Genomic DNA, 25,335 nt, shown 5'->3' on the forward strand with positions numbered 1-25,335 from the left:
TCCTCAGATTACGAGTCGAGCGGCTTAACCACCTGGCCATGCCGGGTCTTTTTAAAGATAGGTTATTTCCATGTAATGTTTTACTGTTAATATTGTATAATGTGTGTTTGTTTGGAATTTTGCACAAAGCTACTCGAAGGCTATCTAAACACGTGGCCAAGAAAGTAATTTAGATTGCTTTGTCTTATTTATTTGTTCTGAAAAGGAAATAGTATTTATTCTGCCCAAGAGAATATTAGAGCAACAAGTCGCTTCCACGTTTAGAACAATAGTGAGCGTAATATCCTTTTCTCGAAGATTCAACACTGTCTGTATGTTACAATCGAACAAAGATCACAAGGTGGCGTTATTGACTGTATAAAGAATCTGAACTAACTGAAAGTTCACAAATTATTATAATCCAACTGCGTTTTCTTAATTCAGCATTTTATCTGGACTTCTTTAAATGTAAACATACCTTAAAATCACTTTTAGTTCAAAGTCGATCCAGAAAGAAGGAAATCAGTAGACCTAATCACAATCCAGTAAACATGATTACATTTTCAAGGGCACAAATACATAATCAGAGATTTGATTTTCCGTTGTTACTAGCGGGTATAAATAATTAATTCCTCTTGGAAAAGCAGCTTCTAGTAAATAGTATATTTTCTATAAGTAAATTGTTCAGTAAACCCGAAGTTGTTGTTTTTTTTTTATATCAGGTTTTCTATGTGTAAACATTTGAGCATGTTCAAACGTTTACAGTTCTCAGGATGTTTTCAAGATGTGTCTTCACTTACTCACATACAAAAACATCTGGCAAGAGTTACTACTAATTAGGACAATGTTCTTGGTGCTTGAGACAAGTTCTTCAAATCACCGGTTACTTCAGACCCCCATCTTTTTGAATACTTAGCAATTACTATGTCATTAAAACCTATTTTTGCAGACTTCTCAGAGATTTCCAACTTCTTTATAATACAGCCACGTACATATTATAGCTTAATATTAAATGCGTGCAAGAATACCAAACGTGTAAGACTAGAGGGAAGGAAGCTAGTCGTCACCACCCACTGTCAACTCTTTGGCTGCTCTTTTACTCTACTCTTTAATCTTTTTACCCATCCATTGAACGTTTACTCACAGTCACGATCAATTAATTATTTTAAAAGAGCAAGTGGAAGGTAAAGAGAAAATACAAAATGTTCTTGTTATTCCCCTATATATTTCCGATATTCTTATAAACTGGCTATAGTTATTTCTTAACGTTTAACGCGAGCGAATCACCAGAAATCATACGTCTAAAATATCAGATAAATTATCCTGAATTGTATATTTTTCCTCCCATCCATATTATTTTTAATATGTCCATTTCGGCCTCAAAATCACATTTATAAAAATATAAAATAATAATAACAATTCAAATCTATCTTTTGTCTCCTACAAGTCACTAGCTATAAAGTATTTAATACTAGAAGTCGTTGGTTGATCTATCGTTGGATAATGAGAAGCAAAAATTTTACTTTTTGTTTGTTGTTTAGCGCAAAGCTTTATAATTGGCTGTTTGTGCCGTTTTCACCACAGGTATGGAAACCTGAGTTTTTAGTACTATGAGCCTTTCAGACTTACCGCTGAACCACTGAGTGGCAGCTACTTGTACGTACAGTATAATAAGTGACATGGTTTGAACTACGAAAACCGGTGAAACACAAGAACCCAATAGGTCTAAAATTTGGCCTTTTAAATGCAAGTTTCAAACTAATGTAGTTATTACTTTCTGAATTTGAATTTCAAAAAGTATAACGAGTCAAAGCCGTCTTTCTCTATTAAAATTGAATGTTAATTTTTGTCTTGATACTTGTTGCATTTGAGGACTGTTTGCTATTTATTAATCATAAAGCTATGCAATGGTCTCTTCTCACCACGGCTATAGAATCCTGATATTTAGCGTTACATGCCCTCAGAACAACTGGAGGAAGTGAATTATTTTAGGACTAACTGTGGCACGTTTTTAACTACAAGAGTTACAATCATATATTATTTCGACCATTAGTTACTCATTATAAATATTATATTCTGTCTTTTTCTCCATTTTATTTAAACAAAAGGGGCAAGCATGGCTTCTCATTTTGGATTCGTTGTCAGTGAGTTGCGTTCAAAGCTTGCCCGCGTCATGCTGTCGTGTCCTTGAGCTTTACCCTACTTCTAGTCTGCTCAGCTATATGATGGGTACCAGCTGGTAGCAGTTAGGGGGTTAACTTGAGCTAGACTGCCATGCCGTCGAAGTGGAATGGCTCACCATTCTCATCCACTTGTGACACTAGCCTTATAAAGGAGCTGCCAGTATTTAACTTTTAACTAATTTTATCGAAAGAGTAACCAGTTTATTACTTTAGATCGGTTATATGTTAAGAAAAATTTGCTCATTTATAATTTATTTATATAAATATATATTTAATGATTGAAAATTTTTATAATTTTCTATATGCTGATTAAAGGAGCAAATGTAATGAAATTTTATACATTATTTATTAATTAAAACAGCTTAGTAAGAAATCATAGTATATACTTTAAATACGACTTTTCGTTCTCGAAAATAAATAAGAGGCAGACGTAGTACATAGAACTCGGGGGATGTCTCAAAATTTTAGAATGAAAAAATGTTGCTTGTTTATTAGTAACGAGAACCTACACACAATGTACTATCTGAAGTATTTATATAAAATCTGGTTTATGAGCGTATCTAGAGGCATTTATATTCAGTACCACGTGGACATCCGAAACTATTGTATGGATCTTTCATATTATAGAGTAAAGTGTCAAAACCTTGCTTCTAAGCTGAGAGCCCGATAAATGATAGAAATAACTATCAGATTTCCAACTTCTTTACAATACAGCCACATAAATATTATAGCTTAATATCAAAGGCGTGTACGAATATCAGACGTTTAGAATGTTACTCCGCACGTGCACGGAAAGCAAGCACTGCACTTTAAGAATAAAATACACAAATTCAGATACAATTAATATATTATGGTTATGTAACCATAAACATTTGGAAACAAGCCTAAAAACACATAATATAAACAGCAAAGTTACTTAAAAGTTATTTAGAAACCGAGCACTAAAATCGAAGGTCATCTAAGGTTTATTCTGACAACTTTAACGGAAGCATATACAAATATTAACGTGAACGATGCGATAGCACTTAGATAGGTGAAGAGAGACTCAAACATTAGTTGTTGTTTTTTGTCAAACCTTACTTCTAAGCTGAGAGCCCGATAAATGATAGAAGTAACTGACATATTATATATGCAAAGGCACTAAACATACTAAGTTTACTGGGTGGAGGTAATCGTTTTACCCTTTTATCGAACATTTACTCACGGTCACGGTCAATGTATTATTTTGAAAGAGCAAGTGGAACGTAAAGTGAAAATATAACATATTGTTGTCATTTTCCTATATATTTTCAACTCTAGGTCAACCTAATAAAGCATCTATGTTCCAGTGACAGTCTTTATACATCATAACATTCACCAGCAGACATGAGTCACAACTGACTCGACACAAGTATAGTTACAAGTATCACCCACTCGCGCATTAAAAAAAATGAACACAATTCATTGACAAGCTTAATTAATACACGGACATTAACACGAAGAACAGTATATTTTTTACTTTAAAATATCATCAAACAGGGCAGGAAAACGGGTGTATGTTTTGCTAATAGAAAGCCACATGGGGTTATCTGTTGTGTCCACTGAGGGATATCGAACGCCTGACTTTAGCAGCGTAAATTCGAAGACTTGGCTCTGTCCCAGCAGGGTACCCTGCGGGAGAGACATCGCAGTAGTAATACTGTATACCATCAAGTAAAAACTACGTGTGTGCGTGTTTTTTTAAATACAAACTCACTTCCACACATAATTTACTGTTTAACTTAAAGTACTGACGTTCCTAATGCCAATATTATTAAATAAAGACTTAATGCCATTGAAAGTTGCAGCTAAAAATGTTAACTGTTAATTTCACATTTTGATTGTAACTTATTAAAAGTATTTAGTCACTATTGATGTTTATAAACTACTTTATGCTTAAAACGCTGAAGGAAAAGGGCGTTTTCTAAAACCCAACATACGACCCAATGTTTCTGTGTAACTCAAGATTGCTGTGTTCCAGGAATTTGTTTTACTTTGTAAGCCATATACATAACTGCTTTTTGCGAACTTGTAGTTCGCTTTGAATAATATAATCAAACTGTTAAAAGAACATCCAGTAATAAAAATAAATAAAGATCATTTTTGAGTTAGACAAGCACAACTTCTTTTAGAAACCGCCAGAAATATGCGGCATTATTTTACACTGAATTGTGTATGGTTTAAATCTACCTGGCGTTTACATAACGTAAACAGGCGCTTAGCTTTGTAAAGTTTGGAAATCAATTTCATATAAAACAGTTCGACAAGGTTTTTATAATTAATTAAATATTAAAACATTTGAATTCTACATAAGAAATTTTGAAACTTGTTCCACTTTACACTAAAAACATGTTTAACCTATCAAGATGAAACTTATGAAAAAATAGAAGTCCTGTGTTACCTGGATTATTTGGAATGTTTATCAACAAAATAGAAAGTCGGGCCATTAAAACAGTTTTACATTCTTCCATATACTGGTTTGGCCCGGCATGGCCAGGTAGTTAAAGCATTCGAATCCCCGTCGCACCAAACATGCTCGCCCTTTCAGCCGTGGGGACATTATAATGTTACGGTCAATCCCACTATTCGTTAGCAAAAGAGTAGCCCAAGAGTTGGCGGTGGGTGGCGATGGCTATCTGCCTTCCCTCTGGTCTTACACTGCTAAATTAGGGACGGCTAGCGCAGCTACCTCTTATGTAGCTTTGCGCAAACATCAAACCAAACCACACACTGGTTTAGATACATCGATGATGTATTTTATGAACCTGAAGACAACAACCATCAACAGTCATTTAAACAACATTCACTCTAACATCAAAATCACTCATGAAGAAGAAAATGAAAACCAGGTTTTAAATTAAGTAAACATAACATAAAGAAACTTCAACATTTTAAACAAGAAAACCTTCCACAAATCCAGTAATGATAACGATATAAAGTTGGACTCAACTCATTCAAGTCGTCAGAAGTTGACATATTATTATGTCAACACAGCATTCAACTTGTGCACTATCGGTAATTTTCAACATGAAGTAAAATAAATATCAGATACATTTACTAACAAATATCACTTCCCTTCACATATTGTCGCTGAAACCTTAACAAAAAATAAAAATATACTCAATAATAGAGAAAGAAAGGGAAAATACCATACATTCTATAAAGAAAACAAACTACACAAATTCAGATACACATACAATATCATGGTTATGTAACCATAATCATTTGGAAACAAGCATAAAAAACAGCAAAAATACTTAAAAGTTATTCAGAAACAGGGCATTAAAGTCAAAGGTCATTTAAGGTTTATTCCGACAACTTTAACGGGAAGAATCTACAAATATTAACGTGATCGATGCGATAGCACTTAGATAGGTGAAGAGAGACTCGAACATTGGGTTTGTCTGTTTTCGAATTTCGCGCTAGCCGTCCCTAATTTAGTAATGTAAGACAAGAGTGAAACAGCTTGTCATCACCACCCTCCACCGACTCTTGTGCTACTCTTTTACCAACGAATAGTGGAATTGACCGTCACTTTATAACGCCCCACGGCTGAAAGGGCGAGCATGTTTGGTGCGACGGGGAATCGAACCCGCAACCCTCGGATTACGAGTCGAGTGCCTTAACCACCTCACCATGCCAGGCTCTCGAAAAAAGGTCACACAAGCCATACGTGCATGAGTTGCTACCACGACATATTGTTCAAACACAACGTGTCTCAAACAGCGGTAGAATGACACGAGTATTTACACTATCTCTTACAATGACAAAGTATTGAAATCGGTAAACATAAAGCCTATGGATTTCTATTGTAATGTTGAAGTGGGTGCTGGAAAACTGTTGTATTCGTACACTAGATAGATTATGGAAACATCAAAAAGAATCGTGTGCTTTATATATGATATACTTATTGACAGAACCTTTTACGATGTAAACTGTGCTTCAGAAATATTGTCAAGACGCGTTGTAAGGTAGCGTTATAAAATCGTTTTAATACAATGCACTTAAGTCGAGCGCCCTAACCACCTGATAACCTATAGGGCCTGCAAACATTGAGACCAAAGAACATAACAATCCTCATCACACAACGAAATAATAAGCAATTAATAACTTTAAAATCTTATGCAATGAAAACAACTTTATTAGTAGAGAAGTAAAAGAAGCGTTAATTATCCGTGCCCTACAACATAATTAAACCAAAACACAAGTGTCACGCTGTATGCCTTCTAAACTTGAATAAATTTCTCGCTCAGTATGTTTTTACTATTTCACACATTAGACAACAGTTACCCGACTGATCGAAACCTTGTAAGTTAAACAAAAAATAAAACAATCCACTCAAAAACTGGTGTTTATATATATATTTTTCATTGTTTACAAATAAAAGTTATTCCCCCCTACAACTTTTATAATATGACACCGACAAACCTTACGCGCGAATAACGTTTTGTCATAATGGCATAACCAAGAAATCTTAATTGCATGTAGAAAGGTTGTATACAAATTAACCTTAAATTATATAGGTACAGTATTCCATTACTCTATTTACTAAAAATCTACAGTATTTTACTATTTCTTACACTTTATACATATTTGAAGTAAAAGGCTAGATCAGTGACTTTTTAGATTCAGACATAGCTCTTCCTAATTAATGGTGACATTTAATTGAAGGGACGGTAACTGCCTCTTGTAGAAACACAACTATATAGGGCGAGGTTTCAAAAGTCTTCCGTCTTCACGTTACTGTATGTCTGGTATTGTCGGTTTTCATAGTATTTTGTGTGGATTGTAGGGGAACGTTATCCAATCAAAGAATTGGCATTCCTAATTTAGAATTGCTGGTCAGCGAAGGGAAAAACCAATCAGTAACACTCGCCGCCTGATATGCGAATTCTCTTGAACAAATATTAAGATTGCTAAGAATTAACAAACCCCAATGGGTAGAAGTGTGGAGCGTGGTCAGCGATATGTCATGGGTTGAACTTTGACTATCTAACAAGTTAATATACACTCATACGTTATACTTTAATAATAAAACGTAACTATAAGTTGTGTACTCTTCGTTTTGCTTTGCTTATTAACGATGATGACTAACCACTAGATTTTACTCAGAGTCCATCTTAGTGACAAACCGCTAGAATATATCCAGGGACAATCTTAGACGCTAATTAGTTCAGTCTTTGTCGTGCCTTTTCAAGGAACATAGGGTCAATGTTTTCAAACTCCAGTAAGAAGTGGTACAGTTAGATGAGAATGTTGATACATTTCGACCTGGAAGGCATGCTAGTCCTGAGCAGTTAAAGTGGTACAAATGGGAGTGTTTTGACAAGGGAATAAGGCGGGTCAACCTTAAACTTGCAACTACTCTGTTTTTGAATTTCACGCAAAGCAACACGAGAACCATTCGATTATGAGTCGTAAACACCAAGCCACAATTTTTTACAGTTATCCATCAGACTCTGGTTTACGATTTAGTTCTTTTCTTCTTCCTCAGTTCAGTAATTTATCCACCATATTTTCTTTTGCTTTATCTGCCTGTGTTTTCTTCATCAAGGTGTTTTTCATACCATACACTTTGGTTGACAGCAACAGTTCCATTAGTTCAACACTGAAAATTCTCAACACTTTTCAGATAGTAACGACCAATTATATGACCAACTAGGACCTATAATTCATATTTTCCAATTCTTTGTTAATACTAAAGTCTCTTTCTACTGCAGTCTCGTCATGTGAGAGTATCAATAATTGTTTCACAGCTTAAGAAACTTTCCATTCTGTTCTCTACTTACAGGCGTACATTCAGTACTTTTACTGACTCTTGTTGAAATTGACAGATACGTCTTTTACAAACACAGGGACACCGTCAAGGAACAGCACACTGCTGCAAAAAAGTATCACAGCCCTTTTATTCAACCTTTAGGGCATTAACATATTTTCAACTCGGTAGAATAGCGGTATATTTGGACTTACAATGCTGGAAACCGGGTATCGATAATCGTCGAGGACAGAGTAAAGATAGTCTACTGTATAGTTTTTTTGCTTAATTGCAAACAAACAAGTTCAGTAAATTCTTAAATGTATCCATGCAGCTCTCAAATACGCTCGCCCTTCCAGCCGTGGGGGCGTTATAATGTGACGGTCAATCCCACTATTCGTTGGTAAAAGAGTAGCCCAAAAGTTGGCGGTGAGTGGTGATGAGTAGCTGCCTTCCCTCTAGTCTTACATTGCTAACTTAGGGACGGCTAGCACAGATAGCCCTTGAGTAACTTTGCGCGAAATTCAAAAACAAAACAAACTATTTTTCAGAAGTAATAGTTACTAGATTTAAGCATGGTGTGTTTTACTAAGAAGTACTAAAATGGACACTTGGCTTTCTGTATTTCATTGCAATATCAATTATTTTCTCTTTAAAATATTATTTGTTATATTTATTCTTGTCAGCCTTTTATTATTTGACTGTTTCAGTAGAATCTTTATAAACCTTCTCTTCTCACGAAAGGACTTAAGAATATGTATAGTTCATCACTTAAAAAACAGACATTTAATTTGCTGAGAAAAATAACTGCAATTATAATGAAATGTACTTAAAAAGGTGCAACTTTGTCGCAAAGAATGTCTCTGTAACACATGCTTTGCCCACTTCACGTAATTTGCTACCTGTATCATTAACTTTTTTAGTGTTCATCACCTGCAGATAACTCGGGACAGAAGATATTGATACCTCTAATACCACAAGTTTTTTTTTGCAGTTAATATACTTCAGAGGTATCAAAGAAATGTCAGTTATCGCCATTTAAAAGTCCTCTTTAAACTTGACAAGAGGTTATTTTCTAACCAGTAGCTCTTAGCTCATATGATCTAGCGTTAATGTGTTCTATGGTCAGTTAAGATTTGTTGTTTTACAGTTTCGTTGAATTTCCAATTGACGTTTAGACCATCTATACTTGTCACGCAACCTGTCATTTCTGTACAAAGAAAACCGTTGAAAGGTTACTGTACCTGTAGGCTGCAGAAACGTTTCCTGTAAGGAAAGACACATAGGATAAGAATAAATTAAATCCTTAATGTCATCTATATTCGCATGGAAACCTTAACAGTTCCATTGTATCATGGTAGCCATTTTTATTTAGATGGAGAACATTTCGCCTTACAACCACTCTGTTTTTCTTTATTAGGAGGTCTTTTGACTTTCATAAATTAAGTAGAGTCCAGTGATTTAGGTCAAGAACAAATAATAGTTCGACATTCTGGGGCTGAAGAAAGTGAACCTGAGCAGTCACTGGAAGAATTGGTGGGTCCAGAGATTGAAGTAGACCTTGACTTAATCTACTCTCTTACCCACAAAGGGCAAAAGATTTCATATAGTTGGAGAACGATTCTGTTGGAGGCAGGGAAACATCTGTCTGCACTTCCACTGTAGTAGAGAAATGGAGTGCAGCAATATATGCCCAAGATGGAGTGGAGGGCAATAACTTCCAAGCCTTGGAGTAAGAAATATTGTTTGCAATTTTAAACATTGCATCTCTTTTCTCTTCCATGCATTTGGGGCAAGATTGAAAGTAGGAGTTGAATCACTATAGTATAGTTAACAGCGTGTTTCCAATTTGCCTTACAACCGCTCTGTTTTTTTTTTTTTTTTTATTAGGAGGTCTTTGCCACCACAACGAGCATACGTTAAAGATCCACGACAAAAGGTTTTTGAATGTCTAAAGCACTGGCACTGAAAACATTGGATAAGTTTGGGAATATATTGCCGTACCTTACAATTTACGTATCCTGCCTTGATAGTGGCAATGTAAACACCACAATAAGTACATTTCTAGGTAGCATTACTCAGTCCTTCCGAGTGGAGATATGGCGCACTGCAGAAGCCCCGTGAGGATTTCAGACTCAGAAACATTCTTTAAAATCTCTTGCTACTATAACTCCTCTGAAATAATTCATACTTGCATGTGGACTAATCCCAATGTGTATTTCACCCATGGCCTTCAACTTCAAGAGGAATTCGGTGTGCTGTGGTGAAGATGTTTCCACTAAGATGTCTCCTGAACATAGCTTCTTTACTGACTTGGGGGAGCCAGCAAACATCTGCAATTTCCTTTGAATGAAAAGAGGAACATCTGCCCTAAATATTTCTCAGACAATGAATGTAAAATCAGAAATCAGTGTTGAGTCTGACTTTGATGGTAACTATATAACAGTTGCCCTGTCTATACATGGCTGTTTTCCGTAATGCTTTTCTTCTTTTCTTTCATGAATGGGAGTATCTATAATAAAATAAGAACATTTAAGTGCCCACTGTCCTCACCCACAATGGAGCTCTACAAGGTGATGCAAAGCAATGCAAAACAAGGATACTGCAGCAATGCCAGGGTTTCATGTGCACCATACCCAAACACCAGCATCAGACACAATATTCACAACACCTGCTGAGAGCATCTAACATTGTTACTTTGTTGACCCTAGCCCAAGTGGACCAGCCAAATAAACCAGGGCAGGTCACCCCAAGGCCATCTATCTATGGGAATTCAAGGCCAAAGTGGTGCTTCAAGGTTGGACCCCTCAACTACAAGGATTCTTTTCTCCCTTCATGGGTTGCCAAGTAAAGCAAACGTGTATGGATGTTTAGATCTCAGGAGGTAAACTGAAAGTACAGAACCTTTTTGGGAAAGTCCTCTCACTACAAACAGGAATTCACCTTGAGGGGAAGAAATGGTTTGAAATGAGAGGGGGCCCAGAAACTCTGCATCAAAGAGGAAAAGTGCAATGTGGATCATAACTTGAAGCAGAGGACTCAAAGCAGATCTCACAATCCAATGGGATAAATAATAGACTGAAGAATCTAAGTAAAAACTTCAATTTTTGTTTCATTGTTCTTGTGTTAATTTTATGATAATTAAGAAATATTGAAAAATTCTTAAGAATATGAAAAAGTCAAAATTTATTGTTTGGAGACAATTCAAGGTTCAGACTGATTGAAGAAAAACAATTTTTTGTTCATAAAGGAAAATCACAGCAGATACTTCGTATATTAAACTTTGTGAGTTACCACTTTTAAGTTCTTCAACTTGAATGCAACCATTACTAATAACTAGCAATACACTGATAAAATATTCAACAGAAACCTGTTATGAAAGACATGAGACAATTGATAGTCTGTAAACTGTATATAATTTGTTCTTGTACATCTAGAGTTTAATTTAGTATCTTCATTAATTTGTATAAACTTCTTCTAAGCTGAAACAAATACTCTGAAGAATAACTTACCAAGACATTCATAGTTGAAGTACCTGGTTTCAACTTTTTGGATGTTATCACTCCAAACTCTTATGAGAATGTTCATTTGTTCTTCTTACATCCTTTTATTAAGACTCTCAACATAGAGTTTCACACATAGTACAAAAGTACTATTTCTTCAGAACAAAGAAATATATGTATGCTTTCTTCTTCCATATTCATCCTTGAAAGTCTGATGATATGATCCTTCTATTATTCTTGAAGGGTTCAACCAAGAATACTTACAGTACATATATCTCCCACTTTATATTACATACACTTTGATCTTTATTCATAACAAAAATCATTAAAAGGCATCCTGATTTTGGTAAAGCCCTGTTGACCTGGCCATGAACACCAATGCTTTATATCTTTTGATATAGTTTTAAAATACAAAGTATTCTGAATGACAATCAGTACGAGTTAAATGATGATGCATTTCTAATTTATTATATTATAACATTTGTTTCTATTAAACATTTATTTCTGACAAAAAACAATAGGCAAATAAACTACTTTCTTAGTAAAATTTAACTTTTGAAATGTCTTGTGTTCCTTTACTGTAATTTGAGGAGGGTTTTACCAAATTCAAAATGTTTTTAAAAATTTCAGGATAAAACACACTGTCAAAATAAATGAATTTCTGGGACCCAGCTAAGATTCAGATTTTTCCAGGCCTATGAAATTATAACAAATATTAAAATAAATTCCTGGTATTTTTGTTCTAAATCTTTATAAGCACCTGTTTTGATTAATAACTCAAATATTTCAAAGTGTGTAAATGAATGTTAAGGTTTTTCCCTTAACTATTCTCCCAACAAAAAGATTCACACAAAGGGATTGGTAAAGCAAGAGCTTTATTATTCAGTTTCTTCATAAAGCATAAGAAGACGTTAAAAATAAATGTTAAAGCACACTAGGTATGTGTTCTATCATAATACTTAGTGAATATGGGCTTCAAAACCACTGTCAAATATTATTCTTGTTGATTAAAAAATTCAGGTGTGAAATTGTTTTTTTTAATTCTGAGTAATCATGTAGGATTTTTCATTAGTTTATTCTTTGACAATTAGTAAGGAATTTTATACTGCAACAACAAAATAATAATAATCCAATTATATTCTTAAAATTACATGAACATTTATATCAGCTCAAGATATGTAAAAACACAAAAAGAATTTCTATATTAACCCACACAGTTTTGACTTGTGAGAAACATTTAAAAATTTATTGACCACTGTTGAAAAAACAACAAAAAACAACAACAAAGAAATAAAGTAACTTCCCATTCAATCTAAAAATGAAAAGATCACATTATAGTGAAAATGAATGTAAAGTATAATTTATGAACACATATTAAACCAAATCACTTGAAAGGATAAGCTGAACCACAAAAAATTTTTAGTCCAACAATAATTAAACACTTTTCTTCAATATAATTAACTGGATTTATGGTGAAGTACATTAACTAAATGTAAAGCGCAATGCTTAATAACAAATCACATGAAAGTACAAGTTAAACCACAGAAGTTTTTACTTTAAATGTTCATCAAACAGTTTTTCATTTCAATTATTAGGGCTTGTGGTGAAGTATGTTATTACACTATGCTTTGTAGGAACTAGCCAAGTAATTATTTGACACCAGAATATAAACAAACATTTGTGTCACACAAAAACTGATTATGAAAGCTAAATATCACAGATATATTTGCAGATATTATTCAAATGGATATGATAAAATCTGGTAATAACTTCATGTCAAAAATATTTAGATTACAGTATAATCAAATAATGTACAGAAGTTAAAGAATTCTTACCCTGTTCTAAGTAATTTTTAGTGCTGTGTATTAACAGTGTTCACAACTAGCATTAGTGTAACTTCAAATATTCTAACCACTGTAAAATACATTAACAAAATAGTTTAATATGTGATTAGAAATAATAACAAAAATTTATTAAAACCTGCATACCATATGCTTCACCATAAATACAATTTTGCTAACCTTAGCTCATAGGGCCCATGAGCAAGAAAACCAGTTACTATTTTTGTGAGGAGCTTGTAGAAATTGCAAAGACATTTTTAGTGTATAGAAAAAACAGAACACAAAAACAAGGGAAGAAGTGACTATAAAAGTTCTAAAATTTTTCAATAGGAACCACTCAAAACAATAATGTTTTGCACAAAATAAAACATCTCTAGATAACAGAACAGAACACTGCTACTTTATATACATGTATAAGAAAATCTACTTACAGTGTAATTGTTAAGATTCCAATACAGATCCTTCTGATAAGAACACAACATCTGGATAATAAAACCTAAAATCTGCAACACTTAATTCTTGCAAGCTGTGTTAACCCTTTTTAACTAATCAAGCATGAAATAGAGATCCTTTTATTCTTATAATAAAAACCAATGGATATCAACATATAAGAGGAAATTACAATCAAAATTACATTCTCATGTGATTTGTGTATAGCTGTTAATACACTCAAGATTTCTTTTTTAACATGTTGATTACCAGTTCCTATTTATTTTCTTATAAGCTTATTATCCCTCTGCCTTTATTTCAAGTGGATTTTAACTATCTGTTTAATACCATAAAAACACAGAATGTAAATATTTAAAAATACATCATAAAATCTCAGTTTCATTTTGTACAGAGAAGTCAAGATTACAAACTGACAGCTTTTCCAGTACTATTAACTTCAGGGTTAACACTATCTTAAAACTATTCTAACAAACACTGTAACAGATATGTATATTTAATAAACAATTGCAATACAATAATATATATAGAACAAAGCAGAATAGCATATATCTTATAAAATTTACTAACAGTAAAAATGGCTTATTTGTATTTCTAAAAAAAAAAAAAAAAAAAAAAAAAAAACACTAAAAAATTCTGAACCCTGAACTACTACAAATGTAATCCATCTATTTTGCAGTCTATTTAAATAACCATTTTATAAAACATAATACAAAGATGCTAACCTTATCTGAAAATAGTTGCATACCTAATTACAAGCCACCCATGTTAATGAAACTCTTATAACATGCTACCTGTTTCTTGGACATGAACCACCAATTAGTAAAATTTATCATGAAACTTCATGACCTTAGTTGTACTTCTAGTTTTACAATACTAATAATAGTTTTTGCTACTCAACAGTGCATTTTTTTTATTCATGTAATATATCCAAGTTTTACTACAGCACTTACTTGTTCCAACTGCAAGAACAGTTTAAACAACAATCTATTTTCTCATAACATTTTCTCCATATAGAAAGCTTTTTTTCTTGTTGTTATTGTTGAAAACTGTCCTTTAATTAAATACTTAAAACTGTAAACAAATTAACTCACCATACATTTCTTTTATTATTCAAGTTTTTGAGAGCCATTTACTTTCATTTGAAACCAACTTCCATCAAGAGAGTAAAAAACATACATTTAAAGTATTGATAAATGCTACTTCTCCATCTAAACTATAAACAATCCTTTCTGTAAATGGGTTTAGGAACTTCTTTTAACAATGAAAGTTAAAATTTTTTTTTGTAAAAATGGAGACTTTCAAATGATGGCACAACTTTTAAAACCTAAATTAAAACTTGTTTTTACTAAAAGTATTTTTAAAAACTTCAACTTTAAAATTCAGTTCCAAGATATACTTGCATGTAAATGTAAAAACAAACAAGAAAAAAGCAGGAGCATATGGATGTTTTAACACTAGCTCCCACTATAGTAAAATACCTTCTGTCTACAGATAATTACTACTTATTAATTTATACACAGATTCTACTCTAAAATTCTGCTCAAATAGCAAAATATGTACAATGTGTGTGTGTGTATGTGCATATACATTATATACATACATAAACACACACACAATGGATGATAACCTTTTAACTGTATTCTACCAGTAAAATGTACAAGTACTACAATGATATTTCCTGGACTGAAATCCTTGTTTTCTCTTTCAGCTCATCAGGTATCAAACTATTTAAGGTTAGTTTCAAAATGTATTTCTAAATTCTTGTGAAGAAAGAAAAAAGAAACTACTTGTAGACAACTTCTGCATTACAATGGCAATAAGTATGTAGTACAGAACTGTGAGCACTACTATATGCATAATATTGGATACTTCATTAAGTTATCATTCACGTGATTTATTTCACACTATATCTGCAAACTGTACTTGGTTAACCTTCCCTTAAATCTAATAATCATATTTACAAATTTGTATACACGATCATTCCTAGACTAGGATACTTAAAACCACAGAAATGGAAATTTGCTAATAATTAATATTTAAGTATAAAATATTAACTGCCACATGAAGATTTCTGGAGAAAACACAATAAGGATAAAACTTGATTATTAAAATAATTAGTGTTGGCTTGGTTCTAACCTAAGAATATGTATAGTACATAAATATAATTAACATTTCAGAACTATATTAATTACAAGAACAAACATTTAAGCAAAGAAGCCAGAAAAGGAAATGAACTCCAATTACTCTTAACAAATTTTACTTATTAAGCCTATTTTTATAAAATATTATGATTTACTCTCAATTAAGTACATACAATCTAGTAATTGTACTCACATTCATGTTTCATTAATAAATCACTTAAAAATATTTCTACTGACAGGTACATAATGTAAACTTTTAACATGTACAAACTTCTTACATGAACAAATCTGAAGTAATTTATGTGATGTTTTTGGAATTTCATTCTACAACTTCATCAAGAAGTGATGATTCTTACCAATTTTAAGTTAACAATTCAGAGATGGAAATAAATGGTGTTGCATCACAATTAGAGGTAGAACACTGTATACAAGTGATGAATACTTAGATATATATGGCTGGCTACAAAATAGATTCAATTATGATTTCTTTCTGCTCTGAAACTCTTGTAAGTTGAATTATCATGTACAAAATATGCTACATCTCACAGGAAAGGAGATGTATCACTTATCTAATTCTACCAGTGATAGTACTTTGTGACTTAAGGACAAAATGTGATTGAATTGTGCTGCAACAAGATTTTCACCCATCATGCCATGAAAATTAACTAATATTTTATATTTTGTAATGGAAAAATGTCAGGCAGTGTTAATTGTTCCCATGAATATGGCTGAAGTACAGCAGCACTAATGGGAAGGATGTTGACTCTATATAGTGCCAACTTTGTTCAAAACAGAAAGAAATATTAAAATTGTGGGGCATAAAGAACTTCTAGGATTCATTCATTAAAGAAATACAAGGAGCTGCTTTAAAAAAGGACGGTGTTGTAAAGCACTCCAAACTAGAATGCCATATCTGAACACAGGAAATACAAAGCAGACCACAGCCTGTTAAAGATATTTTAAAAACACCACTACTAGGCAATGCATGGCACATTGGAGGGTAGCAGAACAGGCAATGTGTTTCTTATTTGACAGAAGTCTACAAATACTTGCAAAAGAAGAAACACCCTTTCCAAAGGTGTGAAAAATCTGTAAGTTTGTAAAAGAAACTGAGTAGATACAAGTACCATTTACAATAACAGACAAGGATGCAAAAATTTACAAAGACAATTGGTGAAATCCTGAAAGAGAATTTTATAAAAGAAACGTTTTTTCCTCTCCTCGATGGATCACCTGATGTTGCTACTCGTGATGTATCAATAGACAAGATTGTACTTTTTTAAAACAAACCAAAAAACAGCATACTGGGGTATGTTAATTTTTTGAACCTACATTATTTATTGACATGTGTATTTTTATTATCATTAGAGAAAAATATTATGTAGCATATTTTCAAAACTATACAACCTTTTAGTTCAGTACTGTACATCTGAGTAAACATACGTGTTTTTTTCAGATTATAGGACATGAAATCTGCTATCACAGAATGGTTACTACAAAGCAGTACTTGAAACTTGTAAGGAGCTAGAATTACAAAAGAAACAGATTGACTTGTTAGTTGATGGTGCTGCAGTGAATTTAAACACGAGAAAGAAGAATCCATTGCTTATAGCTATTCACTGACTTAATCACTGATAAGTTGTTCATTCAAGACAGACTTTAAAAATGGCAGCATTTCTTAATTTACAGTTATGTTTAAATTTCTGTTTTATAGTTTAGAGACTGCTGATAGAAGCACTCAAAGAGATATCCTCTGATGAAGTGATGGATGTTTTGACAGATTTTTTTTCTGTCTATACCAGAGGAGCCTCAAAACATTTTAAGAACTGACAGAATTAGGGGGCATTGTAGAAAAAAAAAAGAGTAGAAAATCTGTTATGTTCATGGCATATGATAGTTGGAACACAAACACAATGCAACTGAAGTTAACTTCTGATCTCACAATGTCATAGTGCAGGACTTAGAAAAGACAGCTGAAACCAACTGCAGAGAGGAATGAGAGTAAAATGGGTTTTAAAGATGCTAACAACTTTAAAGCTTATTTTGCATTTAATGTTCTTTGATGAAATCCTCTTTCAACTGACAAGATTATTTCTAACCTTGCAAAGAAACTGTTGATTTCTCATATGCTTTGCTTTCTGTTGTAGTTACACTTGCAGAACTAAACTGTACAGTAAAGGTGGTAATTCTGCAGGCAAAGAACAGCAATTGTAGTCATAGGAAAATGTGGGAATGATAAAACAGGGGTGGAAGATACAGCACTTACTCTTACAAATGCCACAGGTGGCATCAAATTCTTTAAGTTGCCCAAAAATGTGTACGTCTAAAATGTTTTTGAAATGCATCACAAAAACTCAGACTTAATGAAAATTTGACATCCAGTTTTGAACTGTTTGAAAGGGATAGGACTCACAGCATGCATAATAATTCAGATGAATTATTGGTGTTTGGTAAAACTGAGCATTTTATGTGACCAATGTTCTTAACTTTCAAGCGTACATGTAAATGTTAAAAGTTTCTGAATGGAATGAAGTTAAGTAATTCAGCTGTAGGAGTCTTGAGGCATCTACTAAAAACCGAATTCTGGAAAATGGTAATTTACATGTACAAACTGCATTTTCCAAATTTAAATTTACTAGTACTTTTATTAATACTAGTACCAATAATAATACTGATGTTTATTGTAACTTTATAACAATCCTTCTCAGTCATGTAGCATGTTAAAATTAACTGGAAAATAGATTAGGGGAAATATCTATTCAGAATCAAACTGGAGGGCCTCTACCATAAGGTGATTAATTCTGATTCAGTCATAGATTTTTTGCTTTGTCATTTAAACAACCTTATAGAAAGAAAGAATTTTGGTTCTCAAAGAAATTCCTCAAAAGAGAAAATTAATAATTTTACATTTTCATATTAGTTCAGATTAAGAATACTACAAGAAGGGTTTCAAAAGTATAATTGTTGTATACTAATCATAATATTACACTTTTTTTCAGTCTTAATGCACCAGTTTTGTATATATTAAATGTTGGCAAAAAAACAAGAATTTGTAGCAATAAGAGATCATATTTTTGTAGAATATTATGCAGGTTTTTGTCATGAGACAGTTAAAATGAATAACTGAGAAAATCTATTTTCAAGAAGTACTCACTACAGATAATAGTCCTCCAATGACATGTTATCATGTAAAGAATGTGGTGACTACAAGCAATATATCATTTATAGTAGTAGTTAAATATCCAAGTAGCATTTAAAATTATCTTTAATCCTTTAATCACTGGAATGCATATGATAAGCCAATAGCAAAATGTTGCATTATTAACCTTACATATTTCAGAAAAGTAAAGGGTTTACATTTAAACATATACGAAAACCATAAGGGGAATGTTGGTGTTAATTTCATGTAGTATATTTCACAGTCATAAATGTTTTTTTCTTAAAATGGAGGACAACAATAGCATATTATTGTCCTCAGTGAATGACAGGCAGGTTATTTATCTGGAAAGAGTTTGCTGACATGTAGCAAATGTGCTGTTACACATATACATTTCAAAACAGTTTGATTTTAAGAATGTAAAGCAAGTGAATCTTTTTAGTTTGAGTTCAACTGTTTTGTACCTACAATAGCAGTGTGTATTTTTTGATTAACATTAAATTTAGCTGTTTTAAAAAACAGCAAGTGACATGAAATAATTATAACAAATGTCAAATATTGTTTTAGAAATAGATCTTCTAATGTTTGATGTACAAATTGCTTCATTTATGGAATTTGGTGATGCAAGATTTGATTAATGTAGAAAATACATACAGAAATTGCTATACGAAAAAAATCCATCCCTTTAATTTCAAAATAACAGGATCAAAATCAGAATTTTAGCTTATAAGTATGGCCACCAGTAATAGTTTGTCCTGATCTTATATCTAAACATGAATTCAGGACCAAGATATTAATTCCTTGGTATCTGAACTGATATTATAAAACCTTGCATAAATCTTACAGTCACAATAATGACTTTTACTTTGAAATAATTAGGAATATCAATGAAAAATCTCTCGTTTTAACCACAGGTGTCTACAAATATCATAACTGTCATTTTAGACACATACATTATAGAATATTTGCTAATTTTATACAACTAAAACTAATTCTTGTACTTCTAACAATCTGGGTTTATCCACAATTCCAATATAGTACCTTTCGATCACATACTAATATTGTACAAGTAAGCAAGTATTTAATGCATTAAAAACAGAAATTCTCTCAGTATTAACAAATCCACAAAGATTTTACATTTATGTACTTTAAAACTCGAGTCTTTCTAATAAAAACTGCATATCACGTGATGCCTCTTCTTAGTAATAAAATGCATATATGGAATCTTAAAACTTCCCTGAAATGTAAATTTTCACATTTCAAATGTGCATGTACATGGACAAGTACATAAAGTAATAATTTTTTTCTTTAATAAACATACGAAGTTAAAGACCTGAAATTATAAATCAGTTAGTAAACCATCTTTACTGTTTTGTTTTATTTGAAGACTAATAAAAACAAACTTGTAATTATTCACTTTACAGTTTAGGAAGCTGGAAGCACCAACTTTAGTATCATTCAGTAAAGAGAATCACATAAAATAAATCCCTGTAATAATGTAACACATCTGTCTATGTGCATCCTTAAACTTTATTATTATTTTTAATCACTCTGACAGGAATTCTAAAAATTTCTTTTTCAAACTTGTGCATTTTTTTAAAGTAGTAAGTAACAAGAGCTTCTTTGTAGTTTTATAAAACATGAAATTTGTATTTACAGGAAATTTGAACTAAATGCTGCAACTGAACAAAATGCATGTTTAATAGCAAGTAACATAAATAAAGATGATGCAACAATTGCAAATGTTCTCTCAATTCTTATACTAATATCTTTTAATTCCAAAACATACTTCATATACACATATTTCTCATTATTAATGTAGCTGATAAATTTCTAACTTTAAAACATGCTACATTTCATAATTTTTACCAATACCAAGTAGAATCTCCAGCAAAAGAGGGGAAAAAAATTGTATCTTCTAAAAACATTATTACTACCAAATAAAACACTGGGTGATGTTTTAATCTGAATCCAACACTTCAACAACAAACATTTATGAGATTCAAATAACTTTTAACTATATTCCATAACAACAATTTTCAAAAACAAAACCTTCTGGGCGATGATAATCTTACATACAGGTTTTCATTGTCATTTCCTTTAAAAGGAACCATAATCAAATCCATATATAGCATCATAACAAACTTTTGTATGTATACAAAAAGCTAGTACAATACAAACTGCATTCTCCACATACATTCAATTTTCTATGATGTATTAAACATACCTCTGATTTTAAAAGAGCAAATAACATCAAAAAGCTGCCTTGTTTACTCAAAAAGATTATCAGAGAAACTAAAATAATTATATATACTGTACATACAAAGTTACTGTATAGAAAGTCCACCATAAACATGCACACACACACACACACATATATATATACATACATACATAAAATTCTGACACTGGCTTTTTCTCACCGGTTTTCACGTATCACTTGTATCAACCTTGCTGTAGTACAACAGTTTTTCACTGTTTCAATTTTAAAACGTTGCCAGTACCAACCTGGATGATACTACACACCTGAACTTCCAGTTTAAGGTGTTATCACAGTTCCCACAAAAGCACCAATACCTGTAACTAACATTTTCAAACAAAATCTAACTTGTCCAAGCCAATGTACAAACAAATTTTATTAATATGTTTTTCACCAACATAAAATACAAAGTAACAAAAAGCCAGTAAACACATTCAATATGTACTGTAGAAATGAAGATTCAGAATTTCCACAATGAAAAATAATGTTGTTCTGATCACAACTATAACCTAAACTGCAGTCTACATTATGAGAACACCATAAAGTATGAGCAGGTTGAGTGAGAAATAACTATGCTACCCTTATATTTCAGTTTTTCCAAACTATCAACTTGCATATTAAACCAATAGTCAATTAAAATATAATTATAAAACACTGAGATTTCTATTTAATTAGTAATTTAGAAAAGATGTTACCAGGTTTAAGGTAAGTGTTCTGCATTCAAACTCACCAGTACATTGTTGAATATGTAACATCAACTTTGTTATTTTCTTCAATCAAGTAGCTGTGAAAAGTCTGGGCTAGTTGATGGGTGGAAATGATCTTCTGACAAGTGCTGACTTGACATCCCAGGTGTGTCAGTGTTTCGTTTGTCATCTGAGAGAGGACTTCCCAAGCTGTTATGAAGGGTCATCATATTTGAGCTGAAAAGAGCAAGACGTGAAAGGGGTGTGTGGTGTTGAGAGACAGGATTATAAGAACCTACTGCTGATGTGACCTGGAAGTTACCATAGTGTCTCTGATACCCATGTGAGAGCCACCTTGAGGAATGAGCAAGTGGGGCTGGAACTGGAGTAGGTGGAGCAGAATTAAAGGGCCGGCAGTCCTGTTCAGAGAACTGCATCTGGCCAGATGTGTCACAAGGAGATGAGCTCTTGATGCGCATCATTTGAGAATTATTGATTGGAGGGCTGTGCATCATAGGATTGATCATATATTCTGAGTGGGGTACAACTGATGGAGAAGACTGGTGGGAATACACAGATGGAGGATGGCTTAACACATCAGGAGGTGAAGGACTTGCCAAGGAAGGGAGATGAATTGATGATGTTCCATTCACCATTCCCACAGCAGAAGAATTTACCGATGCTTGAGAGAGAGATGAGCTTCGAGAAGGAATAGATTGGGAATGCGATTCTGGTGTTTCTTTGGAGATGGCCTGAAGAGGGCTAGGAGATGGTCTTGGTGGACAAGTCTGTGTTTGAGAAGACTTACCAAGATCAATGGGATTTACAGAAGAGGACTGAGTTTGAGGAGATCCAGGAACTGGAGGAGCAGGAGAATCGTGGAAAGAATAAGAAGACAATTGGTTTTGGTTTGTCTCAGAGCACTGAAGAACAGGGCGAGGTCCATTAGAGCAAGAACGTGAACCTCCACGAGAACTATAACGACGTGATGGCAGTTGACCTGTATGACGTTGCACATGTGTCTTCAAGTTTCCTTTTTGTGAAAAAGTCTTTCCACATATAGTGCAAGGAAAGTGGTCATCCTTGTTATGTGTTCTCATGTGGGTATGCATATTCCCACGTTGTGAGAAACATTTCCCACAAACTCTACAAGAAAAAGGCTTTTCTTTAGTGTGTACACTTCGTACATGCGTCTTCAGGTTTCCTTTCTGGGTAAATGATTTACCACAGGAAACACAAGAGTAATCTTTTTCTCCTGTGTGAATTTTCATGTGTGTATCCACATTGCCTTTCTGGGTGAATTTTTTCCCACAGACCTGGCAGGTATAAGGTTTTTCTCCTGTATGGATCATCATGTGAGTCTTTAAATTCCCTTTCTGGGTAAAGTACTTGTGGCAGACAGGACACACAAACTGTTTAGTTGGGAGATGTCGAGGTCGGCTGGGTTGTTGTAAGTGGGTAGAGGAGTTGACTTGGCTTTCCCGAGACCCTTCAAGCAAGGATGGTGGAGAAAGAAGGGTAACAGGAGCTTGCTGGGGAAGGCTGGAGCTCTGTATAGCAGAATTAGGTGATTGTGGTGTTGATGACAGTTGAGAAAGCTGTTTTCGTTCAGATGGAGCACTTAATGGTCGGCTGATGCCGGGGTCATTAGTTATGTTGCATGAACTGTTACTGCTACAAGCCCCATCAGATTTCAGACTACTGTATAGAGAAAAATACTGCTGGCAAATCTCGCAAGGATAGGGTTTATCCTTTGCATCTGGATGAGGGCACTTTGGAAAATTCTCATTAAATGATGAAATTTTTTCTATATAGCTAGATGCTGCAGCTAACTGAGAAATACCTGTCCCAAAATGAAGAGGATTTTTCTTAAGGAAAAGATCAGTTAGACTTGCTTGGTATCCTGGAGGCCAACTTTTGTGACCAAGTGAAGCAGAGGTCACCCAAGGGTAAGTACTATTTTCCATTGTGCTGGAAGGATGATCGTTATTCATGAACAAAAAAAAGTTTGTAACTATTGTGTGAGGTGTGTTGAATAAATGAGGAGTCTTTATGTTTGTTCCGTTGAATTTTCAGTACTTACTTTGTAATTGGGTGAAGGTTTGTAATAACTTAATGGTACCAAGAAGTCCACCATGGTCAAGAGATCAGAATCTAGAGAGAATAAATGCATGGGAAATATTTTAGAAAAAAAGAAATTCTGAAATAATAAAAGTAAAATTAGTAGATCATTGTATACAATCATTTATATTGTTTTAAATAAATGTTAAAATTTGTGACCAATTTGTATGTTCTCATGTAAAAAAGAAACAAGTCATTTTAAGTTTAACACAACTGTATTTTTAAATTCTTGATTTTTTTACTGAAAACTTCAATTAAAAAAATTATCTCCATCTTTTCTATTAGCCAACCCAAACAAACAATTTTCAGTCAAGCACATGCAACTAATGATTTAAATCACTTACATATTTTTGTCGCTGGCAAAAACAAAACAAAAAAGCCAAAATTCAGAGTAGATTATTTAACATATTCTTAAGATATGACAACTTGTATAGGATGACACAGGATATAGGATGTTGTACAGCACTAAAATTTTAAGTCCTGTGTCCATGTTTTTGAAACATGAAATATATGATCATATTCAAACAATATCACAACACTTCCTAACAAGATTAGTGAAATTCTATCAAATTAGTAAAACATGATTTAGAAACACCATTCTGGGAATGGGACTTGAAAACATCACACACATACAATTATGGCAGATATTTAGGAATAAGATTAATATTTCTAATGAAACATTAATCCCCTGGGGTGCTCAAAGACTAAACAGTCCTCCTTCAATCCTGCACATGGTAGGAACTGAAAAAAAGAATCATAACTGAATGATTAGACATTAGGGTCATGGTTTAATGAGTATAATTTTAGTCTGGGAGGCATGGCAGATGACAGAGTAGGTGAAGCGAATCCCCGACTGAAGTGGAAACAAGACAACACTAGAAGAGGCGACGAGAAGCAGGCTGTATAAAATATGAACGATACATCAAACTCAAACAGGCCTATTCAGGGCTGGTCATGGATCGAAGTGCCCTAGTAGGGATATATAAATCTAATGCCTAAGATTTAGGTGTGGGGAAAAGGTGAATACCCCGAGAAAACCCACTTTCACTAGATGGTACTGAATAAAGCCTGCCTAGTGCCCTTGAGATGAGCTAGTCCTGGGAAGTGAATTATACCTGAAACGAGACTGAAAAAGACAGATTGCAAGAGTTATGATGTGTTGGACTGATTCAAAATAAAGTTGTATGGGGATAAGTATTTACACCAAAATTTAGGAGTTGCTGCTATGTTCTTCAAGTCAG

General features: G+C 33.2%; 1 protein-coding gene across 3 annotated transcripts in view; it reads right to left on the reverse strand.

The window, feature by feature from the left end:
• The window catches only part of LOC143240874 (uncharacterized), a 48,117-nt gene that overhangs the window by 3,635 nt on the left and 19,147 nt on the right, over nt 1-25,335 (reverse strand). For 2 of the 3 annotated variants that reach the window (XM_076484091.1, XM_076484090.1), the window contains one exon: nt 12,297-24,127. In XM_076484091.1, coding sequence (XP_076340206.1) covers nt 22,060-23,967 — 1,908 coding nt within the window. In that variant the 5' untranslated portion in view covers nt 23,968-24,127 and the 3' untranslated portion in view covers nt 12,297-22,059. Of the gene's footprint in view, nt 1-3,660; nt 3,813-12,296; nt 24,128-25,335 lie in introns of those variants that run through there. The other variant, XR_013022011.1, reaches the window with a different exon arrangement.

Source organism: Tachypleus tridentatus, chromosome 13 (genome assembly GCF_004210375.1).
Source record: "Tachypleus tridentatus isolate NWPU-2018 chromosome 13, ASM421037v1, whole genome shotgun sequence".
Lineage (NCBI taxonomy): Eukaryota > Metazoa > Arthropoda > Merostomata > Xiphosura > Limulidae > Tachypleus > Tachypleus tridentatus.